Genomic DNA, 17,573 nt, shown 5'->3' with positions numbered 1-17,573 from the left:
AGGTGTACACCCTATAATCCCTCCAGAACTCAGAATTCTTAACTTAAAACTGAAGTAGGCAAAGAAGAAAGTCCCTCTAGGACATTACTGTAATTCCAGAGTTGCCTTAGAAGACTATGAGTCACAGAAAACACGGTCTCTATAGTATGTCAATTTTTTGTACCCTACTTTGTTTCAAAAAAGGATCTGAAGAGTCTCTCATTGAGACTTAAGATACAGGGTAAATTAACTGAGTGAAAAAAGAGAAGGAAATACCAACATATGAATCGAATATATCAATCTCAAATACTTAGTAAGGCCAAGCCACAAATTTGGTCCTGTTAACAGGAGACCTATTAAATAAATTATCTGAAGGTTAAAAAGCAATTACTGTGAAGCATCAGTTTTCTTAATAAGACCAGAAGTTTCTTAAGAGTCTTAAAAATGATAATGATACATTGAGCAATAAGTAGAGTAGTACATAAAGAGAGGGATGTACTCAAGTTCGTATCATGGGTTCTTTAACTTACTAGCACAATGGCCAATTAAGTACTTAGGCTTCACTGTTAGGAGCTCAGTGCTCTCCTGGGGGGTTTGAATAGGGCTGAGAAGCAAAAGCTCAGTTATTAAGCTGAGTATACACAGGGTTGATATCTTGTGGAAATACAAGATATTTGCTCAGAGAGAACAACAGGACTAATACAATTTTAGCCTGGAAAAAGGCACACAGAATACCAAACTTCAGTGAGTGAGAGACTGAAACTTCTTAGGAGATGAACTGAACTGTCCTGCAAGTTAAGAATAAGAGTTGCCAAGTTTGAAGGCATCTATCAAATGTAATGGTGGTCATCCAATCAATAATTAACAGGGCCAGCTATCCATTAAGGCTACCCAAATCATGATAGTAAGATCTACCTTCTGCATTATGCAAGTGTTCTATCTTAACCAAAAGTGGTGCCAAATCCTTAAAAGGTACAGGCTTGAAAGAAAACATCTGATAAGGGATTTGCATCCAGAGCTCTCTAAGCTCAATAAAACAATCCAATTTTCAAATGCACAAAATGTTTGGAACAAGACACCACCAAAGAAGATAAATGGAGTCTAATAATAACAAGAAAACATGCTTACTTGTCATAGATCATTAGGAAAATGTAAAAAGCAAAATGACAACGAGCTGTCAAATTGCTGGAGGAATTACAAAATTGTAAGGTCAGTTTGGAAAAAGTCTGACAGTTTTTTATAAAGTTAAATATCCTATGACACAGTAATCCCATTCCTTGCTATTTATCCAAGTGAAGTGAAAACATGTTCTTACAGAAACCTGTGTATGAATATAGCAGCTTTATTCATAATCACCAAAAACTGAAAATTCAAATATCCTTCCAACTGGTGAATGAACGGAAGAGTACATCAATACAATGGAATACTACTCAGGAATAAAAACAGTGAAGTATTTATTGATAAAACAACATGGATGGATCCTCAGAAGCATCAGATCCTCAGAAGCATCATGCTAAGTGAAAAGCCAGCTTCAGAAGCCTCCATTTGCATAGCATTCTGGAAAAGAGAGCTACATGGATAGCAGGCACATCCATGGCTTCCTGAGATGGGGATGGGAGTGGGCTACAAAGGGGCACAAGGGAATTTCGAGGAGCAATGGAACTCATTACTTGAGTGTGCTGGTGATTATGTGATTGTGTTTGACAAAACTCAAAACTACAGTTTTTCACTCGAAAAAGTTTTGTCTTTCTAGCTTAACCAAACCTTTAAAGGAAAAAGCCTTTTTTAAAAAGTCTAGGACATGTCAATATTTTACCTGACTAGAAATCACATCAGGGAACCGTTCATCCCCACTGGCCATGCAAGGGTTATGTACTGAGTTAATGTAGTTCAGCCAATAACCATTAGTCTACAGGAAGAGTTGCGAAGGCTAGGATACTGAATTTGGTTTGTAGTTAGGAACACTGAGCCATGTTGGTAGCTGAGATTCGAGTGTCTTATTGCCTTACCTTATAGGTTCATAGCTGTAAATTCTGCTCAACTCATGGAGTTGCTTATTTTCACTGGAGTGGGGTTTTTTGTTGTTTGTTGGCAAAATAGCTTAACGAGCCGCCAACTGGGAGGGAGACTGGACTGTCAGTCCAATCTAAATCAGAAAAGGAGTATGGGTGGCAGCTCTTCCTAAGTGGAAGATGCATTTCATTATTCAATAGTGAGGTACGTTCCCTCTAAGAAGAAAAAGGTAACTTCATCCCCCCTCACACGTTAGGGAGCTAAAAGGCTCCAATAGATAGGTGGGCTTGGGGAGATGTCACATCAGGAGTATGAACAATAAGAGCTAGGTTCTTCAAGGGAGACCACGACACTAAATAATTGTGGATCAACCCTGAAAGAGTGAAAGGACCTAAGTTTTAAGATGATGGCCAAAAGATCAAGGAAATAAAGTTTCAGGTTTGTCTTGTGTCATGACAGGCAAAGACAATGACAGGAAAGTGAAATTAACCCATCTATGAAGCTCCAATCTGTGCAGTCCTAACTGCCCACTGCAGGTCCTAACAGGAGGACCCAGTAGGGCACAACAGACTCTTAAGTCTTTAGCCAACTTTTCTTTGGCTCAGAATGCTGGAAGAGCTGTGGCCTGGCCAAGCCAGAGGACCCTCCCTGGTCCTTTCGAGAAGGAAATGGACTATGTTGTGGAAGTAAGCTGGAAAAGGCTAGTGTAAAATGGTTCCAGGAACTTTGCTGTCATAATCCTCAGGGATGCTTCTCGGGAAGTTATCACCAGCTCCTCACTAAGGCAAGACTTTATGTAGAGAGCCCTTGTCCTCATGTGACTTTTCCCATCAGTCCCTTCAGGTTCATGGCATGCTTATGAAGCTTCTGCCCAAAATATAATAGCTATGTATACTGAATGAAGATTTTAAAACCTGAAGTTCTAAAGATACGATAATTTCCCATGAAAACAAACTTATCAACGTGGGGCTTATGATCCTTATGTCAACTGAGTTACTCCAATCCAGAGGGGAGACCCAGAAAAGAAAGAGCAGGGGATGGGAGGAAAGGGATCCCTCAACTCCCACACTGGACTGTTAGAAAAAAAAGTATAAATTAAAGTTTAAGATAAGAAAAGAAGGCAACAAAAAGAAGAAAAAAACCCCAAAAAACCCCTGACATTTCAAAGAAACAAACACTAAAAAAATTTTGAAGAATGTCTTCTAAAGATAAAAATAAGACTAGAAAGTGAAAACGTTTTCACATATCAAAATAAATATTTAAAAAAGGTTGAAAATTGACAATGCACAAAGTGAAAGACACATAGATTAGGATAAAATTAAAATCCACATGCATAGGGTGAAATAACATAGCAGTATTCAGATGACAGGAGTGAAAAGAAATTTCTGAAAAAGTATAACATATTAAAAAGATAAGAGAAAAAGGGAGGTAATGAAGCACAGCAGGGAGTTCCCTGGCGGTCCAGTGGTTAGGACTCTGCGCTTTCACTGCAGTGGCCCACGGTTCAATCCCTAGTCAGGGAACTAAGATCCTGCAAGCTCCGACCAAAACAGCAACAGCAGCAACAAAAACAAAGCAGAGCAAAACTCAGTAACAACTAGAAGCAGCTGAGGGATAGAAGTCTGAAGAAATCTTTGGTAGGGGGAGGGGGTGCTTTCCTGGCTCCTCAGGGAGGAAAAGGAAAGAGGCAACAGCAGAGGTGCTCTGGAAGCTTCTCCTTCTACCCAGGCTCATATCCCTGAGGGCACTTTGAGCCCCAGGAGGAGGTGTGGCTTTCTAAGCAAACAAAGCTCAAGGATCCTTCTTCCTGCTAGTGGGCATCCTGCATAGTTCTCTTTCATTGGAGGTTCACTTTTATAATCACACCTGTATGCAGTTCAGAAACAAAATTTGGAAGTAAAATGAAAATCAAAATCACTAAAAATAATTCATTGCTTTTTTAAAAAAATAAACATTTATAATAGAATACCAAATTAGATTTAATCTAATGTATTAACAAAAGCATAACATACTTTAGTAAACAAGGATTTCCAACTTTCGGTATAACTAAATAAGAAGTCAGTTAAACACCTGGTTTAGCCAGGGGCAAACATCAGCCACTGCTACCTGATAAATCCACGCTGTTTCACATTTAAGAGGACACTGAGCAGAGTGCTCTCCCTGTTTTTCCCATGAGAAATGCATTGAAAAGTGACAAGGCCAGGGAAGAAAAGAGACTACTGTAGCAAGTTGGAGCTGAAGTCAAAATTCTACTTCCGTTACCTTGGGGCAAGTGGAAGGGATATGTATCACCTGATCAGGTCTACATGGAAGACAGTTTGATCATAAAACAGCCCAGGGTAAGCTTTCTCTTGTGGAATATGGTGAGCATGGTCATGTCCTAATTCTTTCTCGAGGTTTGGAAACGTCTCTAGTCACATACCCATATATATTTATTGTTGAGAGAGATGCTAACACTGTGTCCTGGGCCTTCCTCAGATGCCACAGTGGCTCTTGCCCTAAGATGGCTCTCCTTTGCTTAGACACACTGGCTCAGTATTAGGAGTAGAGGTAGGGAGGTAAAGTCAACTTCAGACGAGTTGAGTTCACAGTTTATCCCACAATGGATGCATTATAGAACCTCAATGAGATTGTGGGTAATAGGCAATCATCTTTTAGTACCTATGAGACATTGACATTTGAGACATTTCTTGAGACATTTCTTGCAAGTCTCCCAGGTTTGGCACAAAAGGTTGAAAGCTACTCTGTTACAGTTCTTGAAGACAGATGCAGTTCCTTCTAAGTTACAAAATCAGCACTTAGCTTCTATGGTTGAGCATGTCTTCACACCATCCCCTGTTTTTGGCCTCCATATAGACAGATGCATTGCACTGTTGCATGGTATGTTCCATCTCAACCAGCTGGCAGCATCCGATGGTTAACTTTTCCCTAGGGGATAAAGAAATTTTATATCACCACAAGACAGCTAGTCAGATAAATGAAAAAAATCTTAATACGACAGGAGAAAACTGGGACTTGAAATACATTATTTGATATTTGAGAGCGAAAATGCCAAAGTTATGGATCCTTAGTCCAAACAACATGGGAGGACAAGCACTTAGCAGCACGGGTTCGCAGACAGTCAACATGGAGATGATTTTGGTGCAATTGCTTAATTCAGGAATAAAGGTTCCCATGGCCGACCTGCTGTCAACAAGAACGCCGTGGAATAGATCACATATTTTTGTTTTATTTGGCTTGGGAGTTAGAGAACAGGTAAACTGGAGGATACTAAGAGGGTGCACCTCCAGACAGGAACAGACACTGGTGAGGGGATAGGAAGTTGACAGAGCTTCAACTCTTAAAGAGAATTGTCAAGATAGGTAACCTAGCCATTAACAAATGAATACTAGATAATTACTCAAACCAGAGGTGGGGAAGCAGGGAGTAAAGGCCTGATATTTGCCATGACTACTCACAATTTTATCTAAGATGAAGCCTGGCTGGACTCTCAAAAGCTGACAGGGGGCCTACAAGCTGTGAGATCTTTAAATTATCGGTTAGAGCACCAATCCATTATACATGGTGTCTGTAGAGTTCAAATCTCATGGAAACCTATTTAAATCTATTGAGAGATGGTCTACATAAATTCACAAAGAATATCCAGTACCCAGTACAGCATCTGGTATATAAGTTGTTCAAGAAATGGCAGTTATGAAAATTACACTGTTATGACTTCTTTGGCTTCTAAGATTGCTCTGAACCATCTCCAGAGTGTTGGGGAGGACTACTAGCTACCTTTTCACACTACCCCTCCGCTGCCCCTCCACTCTCATGGATCCCTTGATGTAGGGTACAAAGAAAAAAGAAGTCAATCAGAACTCAAGGACTAGGATGAGAGCTAGTAGCCTCAGCAAAGTAAATACACTATATTTTGAGCAGCCTCACTTCCTGAAGGTGTGTGGCTTCCCTGGGGCTGGCGAAAACCTGACTTTTGGCTTTGTGTTGTTACTCTAGTCCTGTTTCCTGTATTTGGAGTGCTTAAAATCAGTGTTATGTTGTTGCCAGTTCTTTACAACTGCTCAGAAAATGATTTGCCGAAGACCCTAAGAGGTCCAAAATTGGAGATGTAAAATGTTTTCTTATAAACTTGAAAATGAAATTAAAAGGGCAGGCCCCTATCCCTGTTCTTGGTTACTTATTCCACATGTGGAAGAAAATTCCTTTAGTAACTAGACTTTTAATCTATTTTGATGTCTTTTCTTTTTCTTCTCCTCTTTTTTCCTCCTCTCATAGTTAAGAGGAGAGCCCTATCCTAGCTCTTTTCATCCTAATGGCATTTGGTTTTATTTGTGGGAGTCAGCATTCTGACAATGGATTATCACCTACAGATTTTGTTTCCTGCATCAAGTTGTCATTGCTGGCTGAGGAAAGTACCAGGTGTTTTTCATCACATGTGTTGGGTCTATACTAGACTATGAAGATAGGAATTCTTGAGTTCCTTTTCCCTGTGGATTATATGTAGAATGGCAGAATATTAACACTTTTGTCTACCATTCTGTAGCATCCCCAATGAATCATCATCTCACCTTGGCTTTCACGTCTTGGTGATGAGATATTTACAACTGAGAGAAAGGCCATTACATATTTTGATATCTCTTAAATGCTAGAAGGTTCTTCCTTTACATTGGGCCTTAAAAAAAATACCTATCTGACCTGTCTGCCTAAATAAAAACAAAAAGTTGTTACCCTTATTTCTTCCAATAGTACAAATATTTTATGTCCCTTATAGTGACCCTATTTCTCTTTTCCAAACTAAACAATCCCAACTCTTAATCCTTTCTGGAACAAAGCTCGAGACTGGAGGTTGCTTCTAGTTCTGCAATTCTATATTGCTCACGAAACTTCTAAAGAACTGCCGCTGTCTTTCTAAATTGTCCTATTATGAGTATCAAACTTAATTTGACCAAATCTCAGATGGGTCAAAATAACTGGAAATTTGATCAGATCAATTAAAAAATAATTCCAGTGGTTATCTGACTCATTTCCATAGCTAGTTTTGTCAAAGTGGCATGGCAGTAGTGAATTTAAGTGCCCTAACTCCAATATTTGATGCAGTTTTTCCAAAATCCTTTTTAGGTACAAGAAAAAAGTCTACAATGGATATCTGTTTTACAACTCTCTCAATGTTTCTATACATTTGCAATGTGCATCTCAAATAAAGGAAAAATGGAATACAGTGTAGTGCATATAAAAACAGTATATAAACAGTTTCTGATTCAGAAGGTCTGGGCTGGAGCCTTAGAGTTTGCATTCCTTGCAAGTTCCCAGGTGGTGCTGACAGTCAGGTCCAGGAACCACAGCTCTACTGTAATCTAGAAGATACTACCATGGAGCCAATTCCTAGAGTCAGAAAGCAGTAATCCCCAAAAGCACCTGCTGGAAGGAAAACAAAGCTGCTCCTGATACACATGCCTCAGGCAGCATATTATCTGGACACGCCAGGTACTTTATGGAGCTGATGTCACAAACTAATGTGCATTTCACATAGAAAAAATGACCTTAGAGACTTGTCTTGCAAACATGCCAGAACATTCTGTCAAACAAAGTGAATTAAATACTGTTCCTAACTTATTTCTCATATATGTAGAAGATATCACACAAGATATTTGTTTGGTAATCTGTTTGATAATCTTGTTATCATTTACCATCCTGGATTTTCTGAGCAAACTCCTCATCTGCTCAGGGTAAGCAGGGCCCAGACCCCACTGGCAAGAGCAAAAGCTATAACAAAGAACCTACAAACTACAGAAGACAGAAAACACTCATTTATACATATAAACACCAAGGTTCTACTGTGTCATGGAATTCAACTTTTGATCAAAGCTACTTTCAATCTGAAACCTTAATTACTTGCTTTATCAGAACCTACAAAATAGTTTTCTGTTCTTGAGCTACTTAATTTCCTCCCTATTGCAATAAATATGGTGTTGGGCACATCAATAGCCTCTTCCTTCACAAGGAACACTTTACAAATCAAAAACAAAGATTAGCAAATTCAGACAATCTAAGTAACTGTCTTTGCCAAGTTAAATCATTCTTCTGTTTTCACCTCTGAGTCACAGGGAAACTCTGCTACCTCTTATCTATTGTGTTTGGCTCTGTGTCTAGTATAAACTACTGAAACAAAAAGAACCTCTGTCTTCTGGCAGCTTATGTGAGTTGTGGAGTACACCAGAGGCTAATATGGGAGGGACCATTCACTGAAAATATGGCAAATAATTTCAAAACAAACAACAGAGTGGCAAATCTAAAAGCTAATAACCAAAAAGCCCATTGAACAGCAATCCCCATTTTCCAATGCATTCAAGATATTAGATGTATTTGATTTCTCTTAAAACTCACACTTTTAGGATATAAGAGGGAGCTTATTAATTAATATCATAATTCAAGTCCCTGGCATAGTAAAGTGGAAGGAAAACAAAGAAGAGAAAACAGGTACTACCACTTTAACTTTGAACATTAAAGCTTGACCCTTGCACCCCTCCCCCCTGCAAAAAACAAACAAACAAAAACCCAAAACCTCCAAAGTATTTAAACAGTAAGCTGAAGTCAAAATAATTTTAGACATTTGATTGAAACCATCCTGCAAGGGACTCTGCCCTCCAAGTTATATATGGTGAGCTTTCTACACCTTCAAAAGTATCACTAAGGTTGGAAGACATTATATTTCTGATACAAATCTCATGTACACAAACCTTTAAATGTGGATTATTTGTAAAGATATATAAATAAGAGTACAACTGATTAATTGAAAGTCTGAATATCAGGGTAAAAAACCATTTTCACTCCCAGCTATAACAGATAATGCATGCCCCACTGGCTTCAGATTTTTAGAAAACTTATTTTAATCTAGTGAGTGAGTGAATTTTCATAGTTATGCTGCCTAGAAACATTTGTGTATGATTATCAATCCCAGTGTCTTGATATCATCAAATATATTTATCAATCTAGAGTTTTACCAGTAGAAGCATCTTGATAATTAACTTTGTCATCATGTCTGCTCATACGTATAATTTTATAGTTACACAAATATATCTGCAAATTACAAATGGCAAATAAACTGTGGTTTAGTGATACAGTGGCAGATTACATAGCAGTGAAAACACCATCAGTTCCGTTATAGCTCTTTTTTAGAACACAAGAATTCGTTGCAACACCATTGATACATTAAGGAACAATTTGAGCACAACAAAAATTTCGTATTTTCTTATACAGGATTTCAACAGTGAAAAATGCTAGAGGAACAGAGAAAACTGCACCGCAGCTGAACCAAACTGCTTAGGAATACACACAATACACACATGCATGTACTTCAAACATGTACCAGCTACCTCAGCTTTCCTCCTGTTATGAGCCACATCTATTCATATCTGGTGCTACACCCTTATATCCAATTTCATATTCTACCACATCACACTAATTCACAGGCGACAACCTTTCCTATGATCACGTCCATAAGCAAACTTCACCTTCTTTTAAAGGTAAAGTGTTAGATTTAATTTAGGACTTATGTATTTTTTAACCATTTAACATATGTAAAACTGTGATACTATTTAGATGAGGTTCCTATCTTTTTTTCAATGTCCCTTATTAAGTTTTTGAGTGATGTACCCTAACTCCATCTTTTCCATGAGACCCGTGGCTTTTATTGCATGAATTTGCATTCAGTATGCAGTATGCAATTTGCATAAGTGATACTTAGGAACACATATGTCACTTTAAAATAGAACTGAATGTAAACTGACTATTGCCTCAACATGGATGAATCTCAAGGTTGAATTAAAGAACAATACAAAGAGGGCAGACAGCAGAAGTAAGACCAATTCTGCAGCCTGTGGAAGGAAAACCACATTCTCAGAAAGACAAAATGAAAAGGCAGAGAACTTTGTACCAGATGAAGTAACAAGCTAAAACCCCAGAAAAACAACTAAATGAAGTGGAGACAGCAACCTTCCAGAAAAAGAATTCAGAATAATGATAATTATTCTGAAGATAATAATGACAATTATTCATGAAGATGAGCCAGGACTTCAGAAAAAGAATGGAGGCAAAGATCGAGAAGATGCAAGAAATGTTTAACAAAGACCTAGAAGAATTAAAGAACAAACAAACAGAGATGAACAATACAATAATGGAAATGAAAACTACACTAGAAGGAATCAATAGCAGAATAACTCAGGCAAAAGAACGGATAAGTGACCTGGAAGACAGAATGGTGGAATTCACTGCTGTGGAATGGAATAAAGAAAAAACAATGAAAAGAAGTGAAGACAGCCTAAGAGACCTTTGGGACATTAAGCGCAACAACATTCGCATTTATAGGGGTCCCAGAAGGAGAAGAGAGAGAGAAAGGACCCAAGAAAATATGTGAAGACATTACAGTTGAAAACGTCCCTAACATAGTTAGGAAATAGCCACCCAAGTCCAGGAAGTGCAGAGAGTCCCAGGCAGGATAAACCCAAGGAGAAACAGGCCGAGACACATAGTAATCAAATTGACAAAAATTAAAGACAAAGAAAAATTATTGAAAGCAACAAGGGAAAATGACAAATAACATACAAGGGAACTACCATAAGGTTAACAGCTGATTTCTCAGCAGAAACTCTACAAGCCAGAAGGGAGTGGCATGATATATTTAAAGTGATGAAAGGGAAGAACTTACAACCAAGATTACTCTACCCGGCAAGGATCTCATTCAGATTCAACACAGAAATCAAAAGCTTTACAGACAAGCAAAAGTTAAGAGAATTCAGCGCCACCAACATCAAATCAGCTCTACAACAAATGCTAAAGGAAATTCTCTAAGGGGGAGACACAAGAGAAGAAAAGGACCAACAAACACAAACACATAACAATTAAGAAAATGGTAACAGGAACATACACATCGATAATTACCTTAAACGTGAATGGATTAAATGCTCCAACCAAAAGACACAGGCTTGCTGAATGGATACAAAAACAAGACCCATACACACGCTGTCTACAAGAGACCCACATCAGACCAAACAAGACCCATACACACGCTATCTACAAGAGACCCACATCAGACCTAGGGACACATACAGACTGAAAGTGAGGGGATGGAAAAAGATATTCCATGCAAATGGAAATCAAAAGAAAGCTGGAGTAGCTATACTCATATCAGATAAAATAGACTTAAAGAATGTTACAAGAGGGCTTCCCTGGTGGCGCAGTGGTTGAGAATCCGCCTGCCGATGCAGGGGTCACGGGTTCGTGCCCTGGTCCGGGAAGATCCCACATGCTGCGGAGCAACTAAGCCCATGAGCCATGGCCGCTAGGCCTGCGCGTCCAGAGCCTGTGCTCCGCAACGGGAGAGGCCACAGCAGTGAGAGGCCCGCATACCACAAAAAAAAAAAAAAAAAAAAAAAAAAAGAATGTTACAAGAGACAAGGAAGGACACTACCTAATGATCAAGAGATCAATACAAGAAGATATAACAGTTATAAATATATATCCACCCAACATAGAAGCAACTCAATATATAAGGCAACTGCTAACAGCTATAAAAGAGGAAATTGACAGTAACACACAATAATAGCGAGGGACGTTAACACCTCCCTTACTCCAATGGACAGACCATCCAGAAAGAAAATTAATAAAGAAACACAAGCTTTAAATGACATAATAGACCAGATAGATTTAATTGATATTTATAGGACATTCCATCCAAAAACAGCAGATTACACTTTCTTCTCAAGTGCACATGGAACATCCTCCAGGATAGATCACATCTTGGGTCACAAATCAAGCCTTGGTAAATTTAAGGAAACAGAAATCATATCAAGCATCTTTTCCAACCACAACGCTATGAGATTAGAAATCAATTACAGGGAAAAAAATGTAAAAAACACTAACACATAGAGGTTAAACAATATGTTACTAAGTAACCAAGACATCACTGAAGAAATCAAAGAGGAAACCAAAAAATACCTAGAGAAAAAAGACAACGAAAAGACAACGATCCAAAACCTATGGGATGCAGCAAAAGCAGTTCTAAGAGGGAAGATTGTAGCAATACAAGCCTACCTGAAGAAACAAGAGAAATCTAAAAAAAAACCAACCTAAACTTACATTCAAAGGAACTAGAGAAAGAAGAACAAACAAAACCCAAAGTTAGTAGAAGGAAAGAAATCATAAAGATCAGAGCAGAAGTAAATGAAATAGAAACAAAGAAAGCAATAGCAATATCAATAAAACTAAAAGCTGGTTCTTTGAGAAGATAAACAAAATTGATAAACCTTTAGCCAGACTCATCAAGAAAAAGAGGGAGAGGACTCAAATCAATAAAATTAGAAATGAAAAAGGAGAAGTTACAATGGACACCACAGAAATACACAGCATCATAAGGGACTACTACAAGCAACTCTATGCCAATAAAATGGACAATTTGGAAGAAATGGACAAATTCTTAGAAAGGTATAACCTTCCAAGACTGAAACAGGAAGAAACAGAAAATATGAACAGACTAATCTCAAGTAATGAAATTGAAACTGTGATTAAAAATCTTTCAACAAACGAAAGTCTAGTCTACGACCAGATGGCTTCACAGGTGAATTCTATCAAACATTAGGAGAAGAGGTAACACCCAACCTTCTCAAGCTCTTCCAAAAATTGCAGAGGAAGGAACACTCCGAAGCTCATTCTATGAGGCCACCATCACCCTGATACCAAAACCAGATAAGGATGCTACTAAAAAAGAAAATTTCAGACCAATATCACTGATGAATATAGATGAAAAAATCCTCAACAAAATACTAGCAAACAGAATCCAACAACACATTAAAAGGATCATACACCATGACCAAGTGGGATTTATCCAAGGGATGCAAGGATTCTTCAGTCTACACAAATCAATCAATGTGATACACCATATTAACAAACTGAAGAATAAAAACCATATCATCATCTCAATAGATGCAGAAAAAGCTTCTGACAAAATTCAACACCCACTTATGATAAACACGCTCCAGAAAGCTGGCATAGAGGGAACCTACCTCAACATAATAAAGGTCATATACGACAAACCCACAGCAAACATCATTCTCAATGGTGAAAAACTGAAAGCATTTCCTCTAATATCAGGAACAAGAAAAGGATGTCCACTCTAGCCACTATTATTCAACATAGTTTTCGAAGTCCTAGCCACTGCAATCAGAGAAGTAAAAGAAATAGAAGTAATCCAAATTGGAAAAGAAGTAAAACTGTCACTGTTTGCAGATGACATGATACTATACATAGAGAATCCTAAAGATTCCATCAGAAAACTACTAGAGCTAATCAATGAATATGGTAAAGCTGCAGGATACTAAATTAATGCACAGAAATATCTCACATTCGTAAGCACTAACAACAAAAGATCAGAAAGAGAAATTAAGGAAACAATCCCATTCACCACTGCAAGAAAAATAATAAAATACCTAGGAATAAACCTACCTAAGGAGGCAAAAAACTGGTACTCAGAAAACTGTAAGACACTGATGAAAGAAATCAAGATGACACAAAGAGATGGAGAGATACACCATGTTCTTGGATTGGAAGAAACAATATTGTGAAAATGACTATACTACCCAAAACAATCTACAGATTCTATGCAATCCCTATCAAATTACCAGTGGCAGGGCTTCCCTGGTGGCGCAGTGGTTGAGAGTCCGCCTGCCGATGCAGGGGACATGGGTTCGTGCCCCGGTCCGGGAAGATCCCACATGCCGTGGAGCGGCTAGGCCCATGAGCCATGGCCACTGAGCCTGCACGTCCAGAGCCTGTGCTCTGCAACGGGAGAGGCCACAACAGTGAGAGGACCGCATACCGAAAAAAAAAAAAAAAATTACCAGTGGCATTTTTTTACAGAACTGGAACAAAAAATCTTAAAATTTGTATGGAGACACAAAAGACCCTGAATAGACAAAGCAGTCTTGTGGGAAGAAAATGGAGGTGGAGGAATCAAGACTCCCTGACTTCAGACTATACTACAAAGCTACAGTAATCAAGACAATATGGTACTGGCACAAAAATAGAAATATAGATCAATGGAACAGGAGAGAAAGCCTAGGGAGGAACCCATGTACCTATGGTCAACTAATCTATGACAAAGGAGGCAAGCATATACCATGGAGAAAAGACAGTCTCTTCAATAAGTGGTGCTGGGAAAACTGGACAGCTACAGGTAAAAGAATGAAATTAGAACACTCCCCCTAACACCATACACAAAAATAAACTCAAAATGGATTAGAGACCTAAATGTAAGATTGGACACTATAAAACACTGAGAGGAAAATATAGGAAGAACATCTTTGACATATGTCACAGCAAGATCTCTTTTGATCCACCTCCTAGAGTAATGGAAGTATAAACAAATGGGACCTAATGAAACTTAAAAGCTTTTGCAAAGCAAAGGAAACTACAAACAAGACAAAAAGACAACCGTCAGAATGGGAGAAAATATTTGCAAATGAATCAAAGGACAAAGGATGAATCTCCAAAATATAAAAACAGCTCATGCAGCTCAATATTTAAAAAAACAAACAACCCAATCCAAAAATGGGCAGAAGACCTAAATAGACATTTCTCCAAAGAAGACATACAGATGTCCCAGAAGTACATGAAAAGCTGCTCAACATCACTAATTATTAGAGAAATGCAAATCAAAACTACAATGAGGTATCACCTCACACCAGCTAGAATGGGCATCATCAGAAAATCTACTATCAACAAATGCTGGAGAGGGTGTGGAGAAAAGGGAACCCTCTTGCACTGTTGGTGGGAATGTAAATTGATATAGCCACTATGGAGAACAGTATGGAGGTTCCTTAAAAAACCAAAAATAGAATTACCATAGAACCCAGCAATCCCACTACTGGGCTTATACCCAGAGAAAACCATAATTCAAAAAGACACACGCACCCCAATGTGCATTGCAGCACTGTTTACAACAGCCAGGTCATGGAAGCAACCTCAATGCCCACTGACAGACGAATGGATAAAGAAGATGTGGTACATATATACAATGGAATATTACTCAGCCATAAAAAGGAATGAAATTGGGTCATTTGTAGAGACATGGATGGATCTAGAGACTGTCATACAGAGGGAAGTAAGTCAGAAAGAGAAAAACAAATATTGTATATTAACACATATATGTGGAACCTAGAAAAATGGTACAGATGAACCAGTTTGCAGGGCAGAAATGGAGACACAGATGTAGAGAACAAACGTATGGACATGAAGGGGGGAAAGTGGCGGGGGGGTGATGGTGGTAGGATGAATTGGGAGATTGGATTGACATACATACACTAATATGTATAAAATAGATAAGAACCTGCTGTATAAAAAATAAATAAAATAAAATTTAAAAATTCAAAAATTAATAAAAACAGAATAAGCCTCGATTCCCCATTCATATCATCTGAGAGGGTCCCTTTAAAGATGGAGGCTGATGGAAAATTTGAAAATGGCTATCACTTGTAGAATATATGACCACCATTATTGTAGTAATTTTTGTTTGTTTTTTGGCTGTCATTCCTCCCCATCCACCTGCCCCCTTCCCCTCCTTTAACATGAACTAAAGGGCAAAATGGTGTGATGGGAAAAAGAAAAGAAAACTTTTGGTAAAGCTAGTATTTTGATAAGAACCCTAAATACTTCTTTATACATTACTAGTTTCGAAAATAAACTATGAGAATCTTTGGGGAGAAGAATTTGTCAACAGATTATCAAGATCTTTTAAGATGTTCATATTCTAAAGAAATAGAAACATGGTCAAAGATTTCTGCAGATACTGAACACAGTATTACATAAAGTGGTTTAAAAATGGAAATATGGTCAATGTCCAACATTTAAGGAAATACTTAACTGAATCATGGTACATTTAGACAATGTAAGTATATATAGACGTTAAAAATGATGCGTGTTGAGATTCTGGTTACAGAGGTGTGGGCTATTGAGGTTTGTTAAGTTGGAAAATAAATAGTATACAGAACTATACATATACAGTATAATCTATGTAAAAGTATATTAAAAAATGAAAATTATCTGCAATTTCTTCATTTTTATAAGCATGTATTATATTGATTACATAATAAATAAAAGTTTTAAGTAAAAACAAACAAACAAACAAAACAATACGGATCAATGGAACAGAATAGAGAGTCCAGAAATAAATCCACACACCAATGGACAACTAATCTTCTACAAAGGAGGCAAGAATATACAGTGGGGAAAAGACAGTCTCTTCAGCAAGTGGGGTTGGGAAAGTTGGACAGCCACATGTAAACCAATGAAGCTAGAACACACCCTCACACCATACACAAAAATAAACTCAAAATGGCTTAAAGACTTAAATATAAGACAAGACACCATAAAACTCCTAGAAGAGAACATAGGCAAAACATTCTCTGACATAAATCGTAGCAATGTTTTCTTTGGTCAGCCTCCCAAGGCAACAGAAATAAAAGCAAACATAAACAAATGGGACCTAATCAAACTTACAAGCTTTTGCACAGCAAAGGAAACCATAAACAAAATGAAAAGACAACCTACAGAATGGGAGAAAATATTGGCAAATGATGCGACTGGCAATAGCTTACTTTCCAAAGCATGCAAACAGCTCATACAACTCAACAACAACAAAAACAAACAACCCAATCGAAAAATGGGCAGAAGACCTAAATAGACATTTCTCCAAAGAAGACATACAGATGGCCAGTAGGCACATGAAAAGATGCTCATCATCCCCAATTTTTAGAGAAATGCAAATCAAAACTACAATGAGGTACCATCTCACACCAGTCAGAGTGGAAATGGGTGTGGAGAAAAGGAAACCCTTTTACACTGTTGGTGGGAATGTAAATTGGTGCAGCCACTGTGGAAAACAGTGTGGAGGTTCTTTAAAAAGCTAAAAATAGAGTTGCCATATGATCCAGCAATCCCACTCCTGGGCATACACCCAGACGAAGCTATAATTTGAAAAGATACATGCACCCCTGTGTTCACAGCAGTACGAGTTACAATAGCCAAGACATGGATACACCCTAAATGTCCACTGACAGATGGAGAAAGATGTGGTGTATACACACACACACACACACACACACACACACACACACAGGAATATTACTCAGCCATAAAAAAGAATGAAATAATGCCATTTGCAGCAACAGGGATGGACCTTTTAAGTGAGTAAGTCAGAAAGACAAATACTGTATTATATCACTTACATGTGGAATCTAAAATATGACACAAATGAACATATCTTTGAAACAAAAACAGACTCACAGATATAGAGAACAGACTTGTGTTTGCCAAGGGGGAGGTGCGGTGGGGGAGGAAAGGATCGGGAGTTGGGGGTTAGCAGATGTAAACTATTACATTTAGAATGGATAAACAACAAGGTCCTACCATATAGCACAGAGAACTATATTTGATATCCTGTGATAAACCATAATGGAAAAGAATATGAAAAAGAATATATATATATATGTATAACTGAGTCACTTTGCTGTACAGCAGAAATTAACACAACA

At 38.0% G+C, this 17,573-nt stretch overlaps 2 protein-coding genes across 14 annotated transcripts in view; one reads left to right on the top strand and one right to left on the bottom strand.

The window, feature by feature from the left end:
- Window positions 1-17,573, top strand: part of TRMT1L (tRNA methyltransferase 1 like) — a 186,295-nt gene that overhangs the window by 46,468 nt on the left and 122,254 nt on the right. The window lies entirely within an intron of this gene.
- The window catches only part of SWT1 (SWT1 RNA endoribonuclease homolog), a 95,799-nt gene continuing 79,637 nt past the window's right edge, over window positions 1,412-17,573 (bottom strand). For 12 of the 13 annotated variants that reach the window (XR_010839758.1, XR_010839759.1, XM_067029552.1 and 9 more), the window contains one exon: window positions 3,917-4,920. Coding sequence is in view for 10 of the 13 variants with exons in the window: in XM_067029552.1 (XP_066885653.1) it covers window positions 4,791-4,920 (130 nt within the window). In the remaining 3 variants the exon portion in view is untranslated. Of the gene's footprint in view, window positions 3,859-3,916; window positions 4,921-17,573 lie in introns of those variants that run through there. The other variant, XR_010839757.1, reaches the window with a different exon arrangement.

This window comes from Kogia breviceps, chromosome 1, assembly GCF_026419965.1.
Source record: "Kogia breviceps isolate mKogBre1 chromosome 1, mKogBre1 haplotype 1, whole genome shotgun sequence".
NCBI classification, from domain to species: Eukaryota; Metazoa; Chordata; class Mammalia; order Artiodactyla; family Physeteridae; genus Kogia; species Kogia breviceps.
Note: the sequence above shows the minus strand (reverse complement) of the source record. Positions and strands in the feature narration are given on the sequence as shown.